The 15606-nt window shown below is 46.4% G+C and overlaps 1 protein-coding gene across 1 annotated transcript in view; it reads right to left on the bottom strand.

Annotated features, from left to right (window-relative positions):
• Window positions 1-12878: 12878 nt before the first annotated feature.
• Ice1 (interactor of little elongation complex ELL subunit 1) overlaps window positions 12879-15606 on the bottom strand; it is a 44467-nt gene continuing 41739 nt past the window's right edge. The window contains exon 19 of the mRNA XM_034523334.2: window positions 12879-13978. Coding sequence (XP_034379225.1) covers window positions 13767-13978 — 212 coding nt within the window. The 3' untranslated portion in view covers window positions 12879-13766. The remainder of the gene's footprint in view (window positions 13979-15606) is intronic.

Genomic DNA, 15606 nt, shown 5'->3' with positions numbered 1-15606 from the left:
GCGACACCCCCACTCTAAGAAGTCTAGACTCAGAAATATGGATGTCTTTGTCCCCAAATATGGCAGCTGGGAGCCGTGCTCATCAGTCACTTCAGAAATGTTTTCTTCCAAATAAACAACCTTTCACACTAGGCCTTCTGTCTCCCTGAGTCTGGATAAGTGATCGGTGCAAGGGGATGTGGCTGGTGTGGCTGGTGTGCTGGTGTCAGTCTTCCATAACTAGCTAGGGAGAGGTGGTCTGGGGCTTGAGAATCACAACACGATATAGGCTATCATCAATAGAGAGATCTACTGACAGATGGATGACAGACACACAGACAGAACACAAGCAAGGCGATAGATTCACAGACAGATCTACTGACAGACGAATGCCACACAGACAGACTGCATTATTCAGACCTTATTTCTCTATGATTGGATATTTGTCAGAAAGAACCAAAGGTATGGGAGTAGTTTTTGGTTCTTGGTTTCAGCAGATTCAGCCCAGGCTCTGTTTTCTACATGTACACAGGCAGAACACCAGGGACACAAAGGCACAGGGCAGGTGATAGCCTCTACCTCATTCTAAGCCTCAGGTGAACAGGAAACAGAGAGGGAGACAGAGAGTAGGGGGCCGTTTTTTGATTCCTAAGTCCATATTGTTGTGGAAGCTACTGAGATATCTGAAATCTGCAAGGATGGCTGTGTGGAAATTCGGGGTGTAGTTGCTGGGGCTACATTTGGGTCGAGACACACACTCATGCACACACACACACACACACACACACACACATATCAGGAAGGAGAGGGGATCGGATGGATAGACATACAGACAATGATGAACAGCGTCATCATTACTCAGTGCTCACATATTCATAAATGTGTGCCATTCTGAGCTCTTCATTGCTCCAGAAAGACTCAGGTTTGGAATTATGTAACTGTCTCTCTCCAGCAGAAGAAAACTATTCTAGTAATGCTTAGAGAGAAATGATGAGGGAAAAATTTCTTACCTTGTGTCTTTTGAACATGTGCTCACTTTGCCTTATTTAAATGAACCATTTTTATTCCAGGAGAAGAGTAGACTCACACACATTTGTCAGCCAGAGGCTCCATGTCCTCCATGTTCCCAGCTTATTAACGGCAGCAAGACATGACAATCAGGAGAGAGGCAGTAGCTACAGTCAGGACCATCAGTGCAGGGGTCCCTCACACTCTGCAGAGTAGCAAGACCTAAGCCTCCCCCATCACACTCCTCTGTGTAATCGATTGCTGGTTATCAATAACACCGATAACTACTGGTAACCAATGATGCATTTGGTTTCTGTAATTTCATTTCAGAAGTTATATTTCACAGTAGGTAACATCAGAGTAGTGGCCTGTCTTGATATTTGAGGCCAGTTTTTGCAGGATATGGAATTCCAGGATGGTGCTTGTGTGTGTGTGTTAACATTCATGTGTCTTTTTTTAGTACTTTAAAGATGGGTTTTTATAGTTTTTGGTGACATCTCTGTCTGCTGAAAACAGTGCTCACAGGTTTCTTGCTGCCCTGTGGGCTTTCCTGTGACTTCCCTGACCATTCTCTATTTGCTGCTCAGTTCTGGTTTTAAGCAGTCACCTAAGGTGGGCCAAAGAGCTTCGTCTGTCTTCGTTGGCGTTTTCTGGATGCTTTGAATCTGTGGATTGATGTCTTTCACCAGTTTTGCTCTCAGTGATATCTCACTGAACTTCATCTACTTCTCTCTTCTCTTCTCTCATGTTAGACACCATTGCACTGTATCCCAGGGCCTTCTTCCTAAGTCAGTGCTGTCTTTCACTACTGTCTGTGTCTCTTCTCTCATGTTAGACACCATTGCACTGTACCCCAGGGCCTTCTTCCTAAGTCAGTGCTGTCTTTCACTACTGTCTGTGTCTCTTCTCTCATGTTAGACACCATTGCACTGTACCCCAGGGCCTTCTTCTTAAGTCACTGCTGTCTTTCACTATTGTCTGTGTCTCTTCTCTCATGTTTCTTAAGTCACTGCTGTCTTTCACTATTGTCTGTGTCTCTTCTCTCATGTTAGACACCATTGCACTGTACCCCAGGGCCTTCTTCTTAAGTCACTGCTGTCTTTCACTACTGTCTGTGTCTCTTCTCTCATGTTAGACACCACTGCACTGTACCCCAGGGCCTTCTTCTTAAGTCACTGCTGTCTTTCACTACTGTCTGTGTCTCTTCTCTCATGTTAGACATCACTGCACTGTACCCCAGGGCCTTCCTAAGTCACTGCTGTCTTTCGCTATTGTCTGTGTTTTCCTTGTCATTTGTTTGCCTTTTCCTTTTGAGACTCTTTAGCCTAGATTGGCCTTGCCATCCTGGCAATCCTCTTGCCTCAGCCTCCCTGGTGCTGAGATTACAAGTGTGAGACATCGTGGATGATTGGGCTGATAAATTCCTAAGGCATTAGTGAGGCTCGACGTTGCTTGTGCCGCTGAAGGCTTTTAAAAAGGAAATAAAAGACCTGCCTTGAAGTAGGTCCACATCATCCCATGACTTGGGGTGGGGTGGGGGGCTGAGGTGAATAAAAGAGGGAGGACAGCTGAGAACCAGACCCCTTCTTTTCTTTCTGATTCACACAGATGTGAGCAAGCAGCTTCCGTCCTGCTCCCACAATGACAGCCGAGGGCCACTCCGACCTCCTTGCTTTCCCTCACATGATAGACTGTGTCCCGTGAGCCAAAATAAACCCCTTCTTCCTTAATTTGCTCCTTGTCAGGTATTTGCTCAGAGAACCAAAAGGCAGGAACACAGACACTCAGCCAGCCCTAGAGTCCACAGGCTGATCTACTGAGCCCGTCCATCCTGCAGCCTGCTGACTCTTCATTTCTAAGGGTGGATGTCCCATTTCCTGCAGCACTACTGAGGTCTGACAGGTCCTCAGACATGCTAGGCATGAATCAGTAGATCATGTCATCTAGTCCTGAATATTGTAGGCACACTTATCAAACAATTCCAACTTGTGAGCTACAGAGACTGCTTCGGCTAGCCATTGTTGTCTCCTGAGATAGCAGAACCTGGCTGCTGAAAAAAAGTTTTACTTTAGTTAATCCCGTTCTGTAGTCCAGCTGGGTCTGAGCTTTTGGACAAATATGTGCTTCTCTTGAGAGCCACCTTCACACACTGTGCAAGCTGGCTCAGCACTCCCTCTTTGGATACTTGGTTTCTGAGCACATACAGAACTGCCAGTTTTTTCATGTTACTGAAATCACCAGCTGCCAGGCCAGGAGACAACTCACTGTGGTGCACAGGATAGGGGGGCTGAAGCCCAAGCTTTCCCCCTGGGCCTCTGTGGGGAGCTTGCTCTGTATGCCCACCTGCAACCTTGGCCAAGTCTGCTGCTCCCAGGCAAGGTTCTTGGGTCATTTTGTGCTCAGAGTTCCAAAGGCCTTTGTCCTCAGCATGCACTCTCCTGCCCCACTTCAGTGAGCAGTTGTGGAATTGGGGGCTCTCAGTCTTATCTAGTCTTTGGCATCCCGGGCCTGAGACGAGGGCTGAGGAAAGGGCTGACTGTTTGAGGGATTCCCTAGAATTATAACCTGTGCTATAATTGTGTTTGCTAAAATTCACATCAAGTCTCCTTGCCCTTGCATGCAGAAGACTTCATTCTCTATTGCAAGTACAAGAATGAGTGTGGCTCTGGGCGTCAGAAGAAGCTGCCCCGTTTTCAGGCTACAGTTCACTTTTTTTTTTTTTTTCACACAAGCTCTAACATTCATACAAAAAGCACATCATTTTATGACATGTATGTCAAGTTTGCATTGAGAGGAAGTCTCCTTTTCTACATCCTACACACAAAACAGACATCTCCCACCCTGCTTACCCTCCACTCCCTATCACTGTGTTTGAGGACTGTTTCCTGTGTGTGTGTGTGTGTGTGTGTGTACCTGTATGTGTGTGTGTACGGGGTGTGTATTTAAGTAGTGTGTGTCTGTGAGAGTGTTGGCATATGTGTGGTGTTTGTGTGGTGATTTTTTACACTGCATTTTGGCTTTATAATTTGAAGCATGTCTTTGTGTTTCTAGGAGCCTCATATGTCCTTCAAGCCTTCTTAAAATTTTAATAATCTTTCCTTCTGCCATGCTCTCCTCGTCATGCCCCTATTAACCTCTGAACACACCGAGCCCCTGCTGCTTTATATTCTGAGCCTGATACATAACGAACGCAGTCTCTTGACCTCATGCACAGTTGGTTCTGTTGGTTGTCCTGGGGCATTTTCTCAGGCTTCTCATGTTTTCGCATTTGTAGGTACATAAAGCCATGCTCCTTGAAAGTTTGCCTATAACAATTTTTCTTTCTCTCTTTTTCTTTTTGTGGTGGCAAGGTCTCACATACCCCAGGCAGGCCTTGAATCCCCAGTCTTCCTCCCCACCCCCTGAGTTTTAGGGTTAGCAGCCTGTACCACCACAAACAGCTCCTACAGGGCCCAGGATGCCAATCAGTGAGTAAAGCAGCATGTGCCCAGCTCCCCAGCTCCTTCCCCACCAGAGCAACCTGTTTTAGCTCCAGCCCCAGCACTTCCTCTGTGGTCGACTCTTCCCTGTCCTTTCTCACCTCTAAGAGACTCCTTCACTTTCTGCCCGCTCAATTACCATGTGCAGGACACAATTACCATGTGGTACTCAGTGTTGCAGGGAGGGTCTCTGTGGGAAGCTCTCCTCCTCTGTCTGTCAGCCCTGCTGTCAACCACGTTGTTCATACCACCACATGGCCATGTTAACTGTGCACATCAGACACAAGGTAAGGGACGAGGCCCAACCTATTAGCTAAGGGGAAGTCCACTGTACAGAACACCAGAAGGGAAAGCTGTAGTCTCTTTACAGGCCACTTCTCCATCACAGCTGGAAAAGAATGAAGTGCTGGAGTGATTTCTATGCAGTCTGCATAGCAGTATCTGTAAGTGTAAAGTGAATACAGATGATGATTTATCTATCTATCTATCTATCTATCTATCTACTTAGCAGTGCTAAGGACCATGCCCAGGGCCTTGTGACCGCCAGGCCAATCTCCACCAATGAGTCACACTGCTAGAAAAGAAAGACTACATTTAAAAATCTATCATTTCAACAAATTCTTTTATCCACATTCAACTTCAGATAATTCAAACAATAAAAACCTCAACCTTCATTTCTAATTTGAAACTAATCACTGAGAAGAAATGATTATCTCAGATGACTAGACATTGTTATTTAACTATTGCTTGGAATCTTGTGAATAAATCTTTGATTGACTAAATCTGTGTGAGACTGAGTTAATTTAGAAGCAAACTGCTGATCCACGTCTGAAATTACACAGAGATTCCGCGAGACGAGGTATTATCTATTTTGAGATGTACGTCATCTTCTGTAGGGGAAGGATATACCTCATGAGTGGCACATATGGCAGGGTCCTGAGCAGGACACATCAGAAGAGTGATTTCTGCATCAACAGAGAGACCTTGTCTGTGTCCTCTCTGTCTCTAACTCATACACACAGTGCTGTTTCCACAGGGAAGCCACATCAGCTGGGCTGTGTGAAGGACCAACAGACATCTGGGGTTGCAGACAAGCAAACTGTTAATGTTCCTGTCTTTATGGAAGACAATTTGCTTCCTGTGGTCACCCCAAACCCACTTACCTGGGCAGAATAAGTAGCATCTTTCTGTCCACAGGAGACGATGGAGCCAGTTACCAAGCAAGCCAAACCTTTCCATTCGTATTCTCCTACCCTTAGTTAACCTGAAATGCCCAGATATGGGCCCTGGAAACACACCTTTGCTGAACAGGCCATAAGACCCAAAAGGCAGGCTCTGTAGCAATTGCCTTTCAAGAGTCTCTGTTGTCACCAAGTTATAATCTGCCTGTGCCTTAAGCTCTATAAGCAGGCGTAGACAACAATAATCTGCCCCGAGGAAGACAGAGGTATTGTATTCCTTGGTTCAAAGAAAGTTTGTATTCTCTCTCCAGCAGAGAGGCTGAGAAGCTCATTGAACTGCAGCCTGTAGCAACTTCAATAGTTAACAAGGTGTGTGGTGATGCTCTGTGTGAACTGGAACATTAAAGCAAACCCTGGCTCACCCTCACTCACAGTCAACAGACACAAACCAAAGTTAAGGCAAAGCAACCCAAACCTTCCCATTCTGGCTGGACACTTGCTAGTTCTGTTGAGATGCCATGACATCAGACCTGTGCAATGGGACAATGGGTACTCCCTTCAGGACTTTGCATTTTGAATGAGTGTTAAGGTTCCCACCATGTTTTGAATGACAATTATTAAAAACTGTATTGATGAGCCTTGTGAGGCAGCTTATACCCATAGTCCATTCAGGAGACACAGAAAGAATGAGTAGAAGACCAGCCTGGACTACAGAGTTACTTCAAGCACAGCCTGAGCTACAGAGTGGGACTGTGTCTCAAACATTATTTGTAGTTTACATGTCTTGCTCTGTCTTTGCTACATATGAACATGAGGTCAGAGGCCTGTTCCCTAACTCATTCTGCACCTGAACCATCCAAGCCTCCTGTCTGTGAGAATTCCCTGGAAGCCACACTATAACCATGCTTGAGGAGGCATCTGCTTGAGGAGGCATCTGAAGTCTCAATGCTGCCTCTGAGGTCCCTCCCTGATTTCTCAGAGGCCTGGTCACATCTGCTTTACCTCTGAAGAAATTCTTCACATCATCTACGGCTGCAGCAGCGGACTCTTTCCTAATACATGAAAGGCCCTGGGTTTGACCCCCCACGGGAGCAAAAAGATGGATAAGAAACAGGGGCATGAGGAGGAGGATGGAGGTGGATTGTCTGAAAGACCTTTTGTTTCCAAATGTGTTCTGAGTAGTGGCCTCCAGACCAAGGTGCAGAGCACCCCTGCTGGGAAGTCAAGCTTGCCAAGGCAGACTTTGCAGTAAAAAGACTTGCAGGGAACTACAACAGTAATGGAAAACTAAACAATAAAAACTTTGGGTGGCCAGGTACAGGGGTCTCTATCTTGAGACTTCTGTCTTCATGTCTTTATATCTGCTTTCTTTGTAGAATTTGAATGAACAGGACACAATGTACAACCTGAGAAAACCTGTAAAATACTGTCAGATACTTACCATCTCTATTCTGCGGTGGATACACAGCAGCCACCCCAGAGGTGGCTCTGCAGCCAGCATCAAACACTTGTTTCTTCTGCAAACTTACCTGCGAGCAGAGCATTGTTTAACGTTTGCATTAGTGTTTGCATTTCATTTTTAAAGTATCCCCATGTAGGAGAAAGTGTTGTGCGAGTGTAAGCTGTACAGTGTTTGGGTAAGTCAGACACATACCCTGTCACCATCTGTAGCCAGTTACCTCCTGTGCAGCAGCAGACCAGAGCCTCTTCCTGGAACCCAACCGCGCACTAGGGAGGACTCTCCCTCCTCAATCCCTCCTCTCTGGCCATCATCACTTTACTCTCAGCTTACGTAAGAAGCTTTTCTATGTTCCACAGGGTATCATAGTACTAGGTTTTTCTCTGTCTAACTAAGTCCACTTAACACAACATCTAGTTTTATGTAGTCATAGCAACACGACTCTGTGAGTAAACATATTCTCTCATGGGCATCCACAATTTCTTTGCACATCAGTTAATCAGCTGGTGGGATGCTTAAGCCGGTTTGTAGCTCCTGGTCACTGTAGATGGAGCTGTGGACAAGGGGGTGCAGATGGCTTTGTAACAGGTTGGTTTCATTTTCTTGGGCCATATTCCCCAGGAGTGGTCTCAAGGTTTAGGTTACGGACATTCTCACAGGAGAGTTAACTTCGAGCCACACTCACCACCGTATTATCTGGTTTCACTGGCAATAGGTGCATATATTGGGATGGAGTGACTGCTTCCTGTGTCTTTCACCTACATTTTTCTGACGATTAGTAGTGAACATTTTATCATGTATCTATCAGACATCGCCACATCTTCTGAGAGACTTCTGTTTGGGCAGCTTGCCCATTTTTAATTGGATGTGATGATTAATCTTGATTGTCCATTTGACGGGATTCAGAATCACCATGGAAACAGATCGCTAGGTGTGTCTATGTGGGATACAGATTAATGAGGTTAGCTGAGATGGTAAGACACACTCCATGTATCGTTGGCACCATTTCCATGAGCTGGGGGCTCAGAATGAGCGAGATGTGAGTTGGCCATAAGCACTCGGCACCCTTTGCTTCCTGCTGGTGCATGTGATGTGAGTAGCTACTTCACCCTCCTGCCACCATGCCTTCTCCCACCATGGTGGACTGTGTCCCTTTGGACTGCCAGCAGAAATATTCCCCTTCTCCCAAGTTACTTCATATTCAGTGTTTATTTTGGCAACGAGGAAAGAAACCATTTGATTGGATGGCACCTTCTTCCTTCCTGCTTGCTCTCCGTGTTTAGCCTGGACTGATGCACTTGCAGGTGACGTCTTCCCTTCTGTAGGTTATTTCTTCTGGCTGTTTTATTGCTAAGTAGCTTTTTAGTTTGATGTGATCCCTATCATAAGTAATTGTGTCTTGTTCACCCATGCTTTTGAGATTTGATAAGAAAAAAAACAAGACGCCAATCTGCTCAAAGCACACCTGAAGCGTTCCCAAGTTTTCATTGACTAGCTTGTTTTGTTTTAATGGTTTTCCATCTGCTTTGTTTTTCTAACTAGTAAACATAGTCAATCTACAGCAAGACCTGTCGACTTGTGTTCTATCATAACTATGTGGATGCTGGGCTGGTTTAGGTGTATGACTGCCGATTTTTCTCATTGATCTGTGAGTCTGCTTTTACACTAATACCACAATGTGTTGACTACCACAGCTTCGCAGTGCTTACGCTAAGGCAGCCTTCTATGTTGTTCTTATGCTCAAGACTGGTTTCCTATTTGGAAGTTTCTACGGCTCTAAAGAGAGTTCAGTCTAGAGGTTGTGCAGTTCTGTGAAGAATGTTCTGTTTGATCTAGATTGCATCGGATTTCAGAGATTTTAATAGTAGCACTTTTTAGACCCTGTGAACATGCAGCAGCCTTTCTATCTGTGTGTATCCACCAGCTTGTTTTTACTCTTTTTGGGGTGTTGAGATTTTTCTTTTGTTGACTTTATTGCTTTTGGTGTTGCTGTCCTGATTTGCTTCAGATTTCTCGTGGTTGGCAAAGGCAATATTACTGAACTTTGAATGCTATTTTGTTTTGAGATTTGTGCATTCTTTAGTCCTAACACATTTTTTTGTAGGTCTCTATTTATGGTCAAATTATCTGCAATGACAGTGACCTTCCTCTTTTCCAATCTTACTGCTATTTTTTTTTTTCAAGTTCAATTCCCCTGTCTAGGACTTCTAGAATGACAGTGAATGGTGGTATCCTTTTCTTGCTCCAATTTGAGAGAGAAAATTGCCAGTCTTTTCTAATTCAATTTAACATTAATTGCTGGCTAATGTTAACCATTCTTTGTAGACACTGATGTGTTCTTCCGCAGCCAGCTGGTTCAGTTTCATCTGCAGGGATGTGTGTCCTGAACCTACTCAGAGATCTTCATCCTCTAGAGAAGTGGCAGGCTGCCCTGTGAGCTCCCAGCAGGAAATGGGGATGGGCTGGGGCTGGAGCAGTGGAGAGGCTGGCACCGGGAGGAAGCACCCGGGAGTGTATCTTACTGAGCCTGCTCAAGATCTAACATTCTCCACGAAGCACAGAGTCCTTCCTAAGTGCTGCAATCATGCCACTCCTGTGGACTTCTCTGGCTTTGACTCAGTCTGTCTTCAGCTGCACTCAGAAATTACTTACCAGTGGTAAACAAACTGCTGACAAAGGAGTGTTGGTCAAAGACCATTAAGATAGCAGTGCCTTGATATAAAAATAGCATCTGTTAATACTTTGTTTAGTAGGGTAGGAAAAGGGTTGTCCAGCGTTCACAATCATTCACGAGGAAGTTTCAGAAAGGAGGCAAAAATGGCTTTCAAGTTAGTTCCTTCCTGCTATTCACACTAACTGCTCCCCACAGGAGCATGCCAGGCCGCTGAGAAGCTCTTGGCTTCTGGATGGCTCTGTGCTGCTGAGTGCCACACCTGCTTGGCCTGCTTGGTCAGTAACCCACCTGGACACGTGGGGTTTTACCCTCAAGTGTTTTATTTTGTGATTATTTTTAGCCATCACCAAAGAGGATTTGACTGAGCAGTTAACATTTATTTGTATCTGTTACCTTATCACCTACCCCAACCCCCAGGTACCTTAGAAATAATGGGTCCAAGAAGCTAAACTAGTAGCCTAGGAGTAGAAAAGTGCTTTCCTGATGAATCCCCACCTAGTCACCTGGCTATGCTCACAGGATGGTCTGCAGCACCCTCTGGTGGCCACAATTCAAATCCACCCCCTTTCCACAATGACATCTGATGAGTTGCACAGCCACATCTTTTGTATGGAGGAGAAAACAACAAAATGACCACCTTCACTGATGTGACACTTCCAAGGACATATTGCACCATGACCTTGGAGGTCTTTGGAGGATCAGCAGGTATGTCCAGCCCATTTGGCTCCATACAGTTCCACTTTTCAGTCAGGATGATAAAAGCCTCCACCTGTACTCTTCTGGGTACCAGGATCCACCAACCTAAAGCTATCTCACCCACATAGAGCCATACAGCATCATGGGTGACTTCTGTCCTTGCAGATGTGCCATGGATGGATGGATGGATGGATGGATGGATGGCAGCCAGAGTTGGAACTGGTGTTACTGGACTGGAGAACGCCAGTGTTCATGGAAACTTCCAGATGTTCCACCACTGGACAGTCTAGACTCATGAGGCTTGGCCTCTCCCTTCCCATTTGCTCTGCCACTTTGACAGGCCACTCACTGACAGATGCTTCACCATTGCTTTACCTAACACAGGGACACTGTGCTTCCATCACTCTGTCCCACCTTGCATCCAGGAGGGCCAAGGTGAAGCTCTCTCTAGATGAAGAGACAGGTGAGAGGAGAAGGAAGAGGAGAAAAAGGGTGGGGAAGGACCACAGAATATGAATATGAACAAATGAGCAAGTTAGCATGGCCTCCATAGGGTACTGATCCCCAAATCTCTGCCCTGATCTCTAACACAATTTTGTGTTTAGGGACTCCAGGCCACCAACAGTTGAACATCTTGCACCCAAAGTAAGTGGAAAACACTCATTTGTGATCCCCACCACGAGCCTGTGCCACTTAGCCTCGTGGCTCAGCATCCTGGTCCTCACCTATACTTCAACACATTGTTTCCACCTCTGAGGCAGGCTTGAAGTCATCTACCCTGACCACCTGTGTGGCCGCGAAAGGACCGCTTGTTTTCTGGTAGACCACTGGCTTAGAAATGGCCGGAGACCCTACAAGGGATGGAATACATTTCGCCAAGCTCCCAGATTCCAGGCTCCTGACATGTGCCAAAGATCTCCACTGACCCGTGCCTTCCAGTCACGTAGGGCTATGCCCCTACCAGCCCCTCCACAGGTAGAGGGCATAACTACAGGCCTCAGGCCCTCGAGAAATTTCCATATTAATGAGTTACCTAAAGGCCAGAGGACCTAAGTAGGGGTGCATGCAGATTCATCTATCATCCGCCATGAAAGTAAAACCCTTTTGGAACCATGGACTCCCTCGTGTCTTTTGGGGCCCACTGTGGGGAACCGTGGAGAAGGTCTCAACTATCAAGCCAGTGTCTAATCTCCTGTGAGGACTTCTCTGCGTTCCAGCCACGGACTGCCTCTTCAAACAAGCTAGCCGACCCTCCAAGCGAGTACAGTAACTGAGTCTCTTCCCGCAGGGTGGCAGTATGGCTTCTGCTCAGGGCTCCCTTCACTTTCCTGGAGGAGCTACCACTCCTCTTCTTGGCCGCTGGTCGGGGCTTTCCTCTCCCTTTCATCTTGGCTGCAGGCCAGCCCAAAGTTCTCAGTCTCTGTTCATCTGCGGTCCCCCAGCTCCCCCAGCGGAGTCTGGAAGCCCTGAATAGAGAACACAGGCTGCCTTTCCGCCAGCTACTTTGCCCGGGGGGCCTCTGTGAGCTCACCAGAGCGCCCTAGAGCCAGCAGGCAGCGGCCCTCTCTCCCCTGGTCCACTCAAGAGGTCCTGGCCCCTGCAGAACTTCAGACTGAGTTCTCTCCCCATCCAGGGGCACCCCGGTCCTTTCTCACAGCCCAGTGCCAGCCCGGTGGCGCGTGGAAGGGACTCAGTCAAAATTCCTGCACTCCAGTCTCTTCGGAGTCGTGGAAACCACAACACAGTCCAGCAACCACGCATGAGCTAATCATCCTGCAGCCTACTGTATCTTGTACCTGTCCCCTGAGGGTTCAGCCTGTGTCCCTTATCCTGCAGCCCAGTCCTAAGTGTTCTGCAGGCTGCCGTGGAACAGGATCCCATAAGACATTCACTTGCATTTGGGCCCACACCTTCTCAGCCTCAGTATGGCTTCTCTCAGGGCTCCCTTCACTTTCCACTCCTCTTGGCCGATGCTCTTCTTCTGGGTCCTTCTAACTTTACCTCCTCAGAGGACCTACATCTCGTGCTGTCACCTGTGGCCCTTCTCTGTGATAACAGATCTGTCACTGTCAGGCACAGTGGGTGATGACTTAAGAGATTTACCTACTCACAGGTCAAAGCTCTGAGAATATGGCTCTTAACTGGCTTGCTGAGCACCAGCTCAGGGCACAGGCAGGAGACACTAAAGAACTCTCAAAGGGGCAACCCACTCACCTATGTTTGTGAAAGCGACTTAAGACACAGATGCAAGTCACCAGAATTACTGTCAGGTGTGACTTTACAGGCAGCAATTATAACTGAGCAGCTTAGTCTACATAGACCCATTTGACAGTCCAGTCTGGGAGACATCTTCATCTGCACTGCAGACGAAACACCAAGCACCACATAAAAACAAGCATGACAAGTGTGTATGGCTTGCTTTTATTTTTTATTATAAAAACACATACAAGAGTTTTAAGAAATGATGAATATAAGACAAATCAGAATCACAGTGAGTTATTAAACCCATTTCTATATACAAATAAAAAATTCCGAAAGTGGAATATCATCCAATGTGAGACACATCATAGATAGCACTGTCTGTATGCACACACCCCACAGAGCTGTCCCTATGCACACAGCCCACAGGGCTCTGCTGCTCCCTTAGACTGGCCATCTCTACACAGCCAAATGGGAGTCTTGCACTGTCCGTCAGTCTTGATATGGTTCGGGACATTTAGAGATGGGAGCAAACACGCTCAAGCACACTTCCACTAAGTCTGTCCTACTACGGTAGCTGCGCACTGTGCTTCTGCAGCCATTTCCAGCTACGACAGTGAGAGACTCACTTAGTTCTTGTTTCAAAAGCCACTTTGCTTTTGCCTAGCCATTTATTTGAGCATAAACTCTAAAAATGACTCAGGTACCAAATCATGTTTTTGTATGTTTAAGATCATTATAAAAAATGCCACTCAACCATTAAAAGCCACTAAAAAGGACACTTTTTGCAGCCAAAAAATAAAAAGGGCTAAGTTCAAGTTTTTGTAGTTTGACCAAGATACAATAATACAATCTATATGTCTGTGACCATACAGCCATAACTGAAATGCATGTGGTAGAGGGAAAACACAGCTGCCTGCTTCTGTCCTCATCAACCCACAAGGCGCTCCTGCTCCTGGCGTCATCTGCATCATGCCTTCCTCTGCCTTCTCCACTGAAGACAGCTAAATCCTTTACAGAAAAGCTTGCTGAAGCATGTCTCTCTGCAGTGACCATGACCTTCCTGTCTCAGGGAGCTGAGCACCCGGCTCTCAGGGTGCACAGTCTTCTTTGCTTGTAGAGCCAGCCGAGCCATCGGCACTCAGAGAGCCAACCTCTTCCAGGCAGCTGATGACTGCGGATGGAATGGTGTTGGGCGTCTGTGTCCGCCAGGCTTCTAGGATCTTGGCTGTCTCTGCGGGGTTGCTGGGGCTCAGGTCACAGAGGGCATACACAGCTGCAAGCTGCACACCCCACGGGATGTCTGAAAGGGGTTTCCAAATCAGTTACAGCACATCAGCAAAGAAAGCGTCTGTTATCCACCATCTCAGTTCTCAGACATGGACTATTTCCTGCCACTAATGAAGATTACATTACAAAAAAGAGAAAAAGTCTCACAATAAAAACGTTCATTCAAGACTTGTCTACAAATGAAACACAAGAGCCCCTGTCCCTTTGGGCACTGGCTGCTATGAGGACCTCAGGGCTCCTCTAACCGAATGAAGCTGGAGAACCATGAGGGTCCTCTACCAACCAACTAACATAAAACTCTCCAGCAGCCTCCAGCACTGTCTCTAAATGGATGCAGACAGGAAAATCATGATAGCTTTAGTCTATTTTACTAAATAATCCATTTATACAAAAGCCTACCCTTGTGTCAAGTGACATCAGATGAGACTGTGATTCTGAGCCAGTGTGACTCCAGACCAGAGTTACTTTAGGCTAGTGTGATTCTAGGTTAGTGTGACTCCAGGCCAGTGTGAGTCTAGACCAGTGTTACCTCAGGCTAGTATGGCTCCAGATCAGTATAACTCCAGGTCAGTGTGGCTCTAGGCCAGTGTGGCTCCAGGCCAGTATAACTCCAGGCCACTGTGGCACTTGGCCTGTGTAACTCCAGACTAGCATGGCTCCAGGCCAGTATGATTCTAGGTCAGTGGCTCCAAACCAGTGTGACTCAAGGCCACTGTAGCTCTAGACCAGTGTGGCCCTAGGCCAGTGTGACTCTAGACTAGTGTGACACTTTTCAGACCAGTGTGGCTCTGGGCCAGTGTGACTTCCAGGCTAGTGTGTTACTCCAGACCAGTGTGGCTCTAGGCCACTGTGACAGAGCTAGTTTAATCAGAGTGCCATTATCCCTATGTTGGCAAAAGCTTACTTTTAAAAATCTAATTCATTAATTTATAACTTAGATAATGTAATTCACTGAATTTTAAATGCTTTAGGAGCTAAAGTTCATTATTAGCCATGTATCTCCATTTTCTATGAGCAAGACAGGGATAAACAAGACAAATAAGAATTTCAGGCTGGGCCCCTCACTCATCCAAATGTATATCCACAGATCACAGACTAGATTAATCTCTAGCCATGACATTCATTCATGATCCATATATGCCTTATATGCATAGCAAAGGTCACTTAATGCAACAAACTAATACTTTCATGTTACTTAGCAGTTTCATGATAGGAATTTTACAGCTGTGGTTTATTTTGTCAGTGTTTAAAAAGTTTTAGACTTTGTTCACTTTCTGACAAGGGCAGTTCTGAAAGTTTCCCCTCCTCAAATAGAAAGCAAACACCAGAGAAATCCATGTGTCTAAATGTTAGTTCTAATTGGTAATTTAGAAGAATTTCTTCCCTGATCTGAAGAATCAAGAAACGCATAGCATCTGGCTCCCTCCAGAGCCAGGACTCAAGGACACATAAAGGAGGCATTCACAGCCTTAAGCAGGTACATGTGGCCTCAGGCTGCCTTCCAGACTGCAGCACATAGGCCGAAGCAACAGGGCTGACAGGCACTGCTGGCTCCTTCCTCTTCCCTCTGGCATTTAGTGTATGAAATGAGGACAGTGTCTCTCCACCTCCAGGGAGCGAGGCAGCGTGTACTAAGGTGGG

This window comes from Arvicanthis niloticus, chromosome 19, assembly GCF_011762505.2.
Source record: "Arvicanthis niloticus isolate mArvNil1 chromosome 19, mArvNil1.pat.X, whole genome shotgun sequence".
Classification (NCBI taxonomy): domain Eukaryota; kingdom Metazoa; phylum Chordata; class Mammalia; order Rodentia; family Muridae; genus Arvicanthis; species Arvicanthis niloticus.
This window is presented reverse-complemented; position numbering and strand designations above follow the sequence as displayed.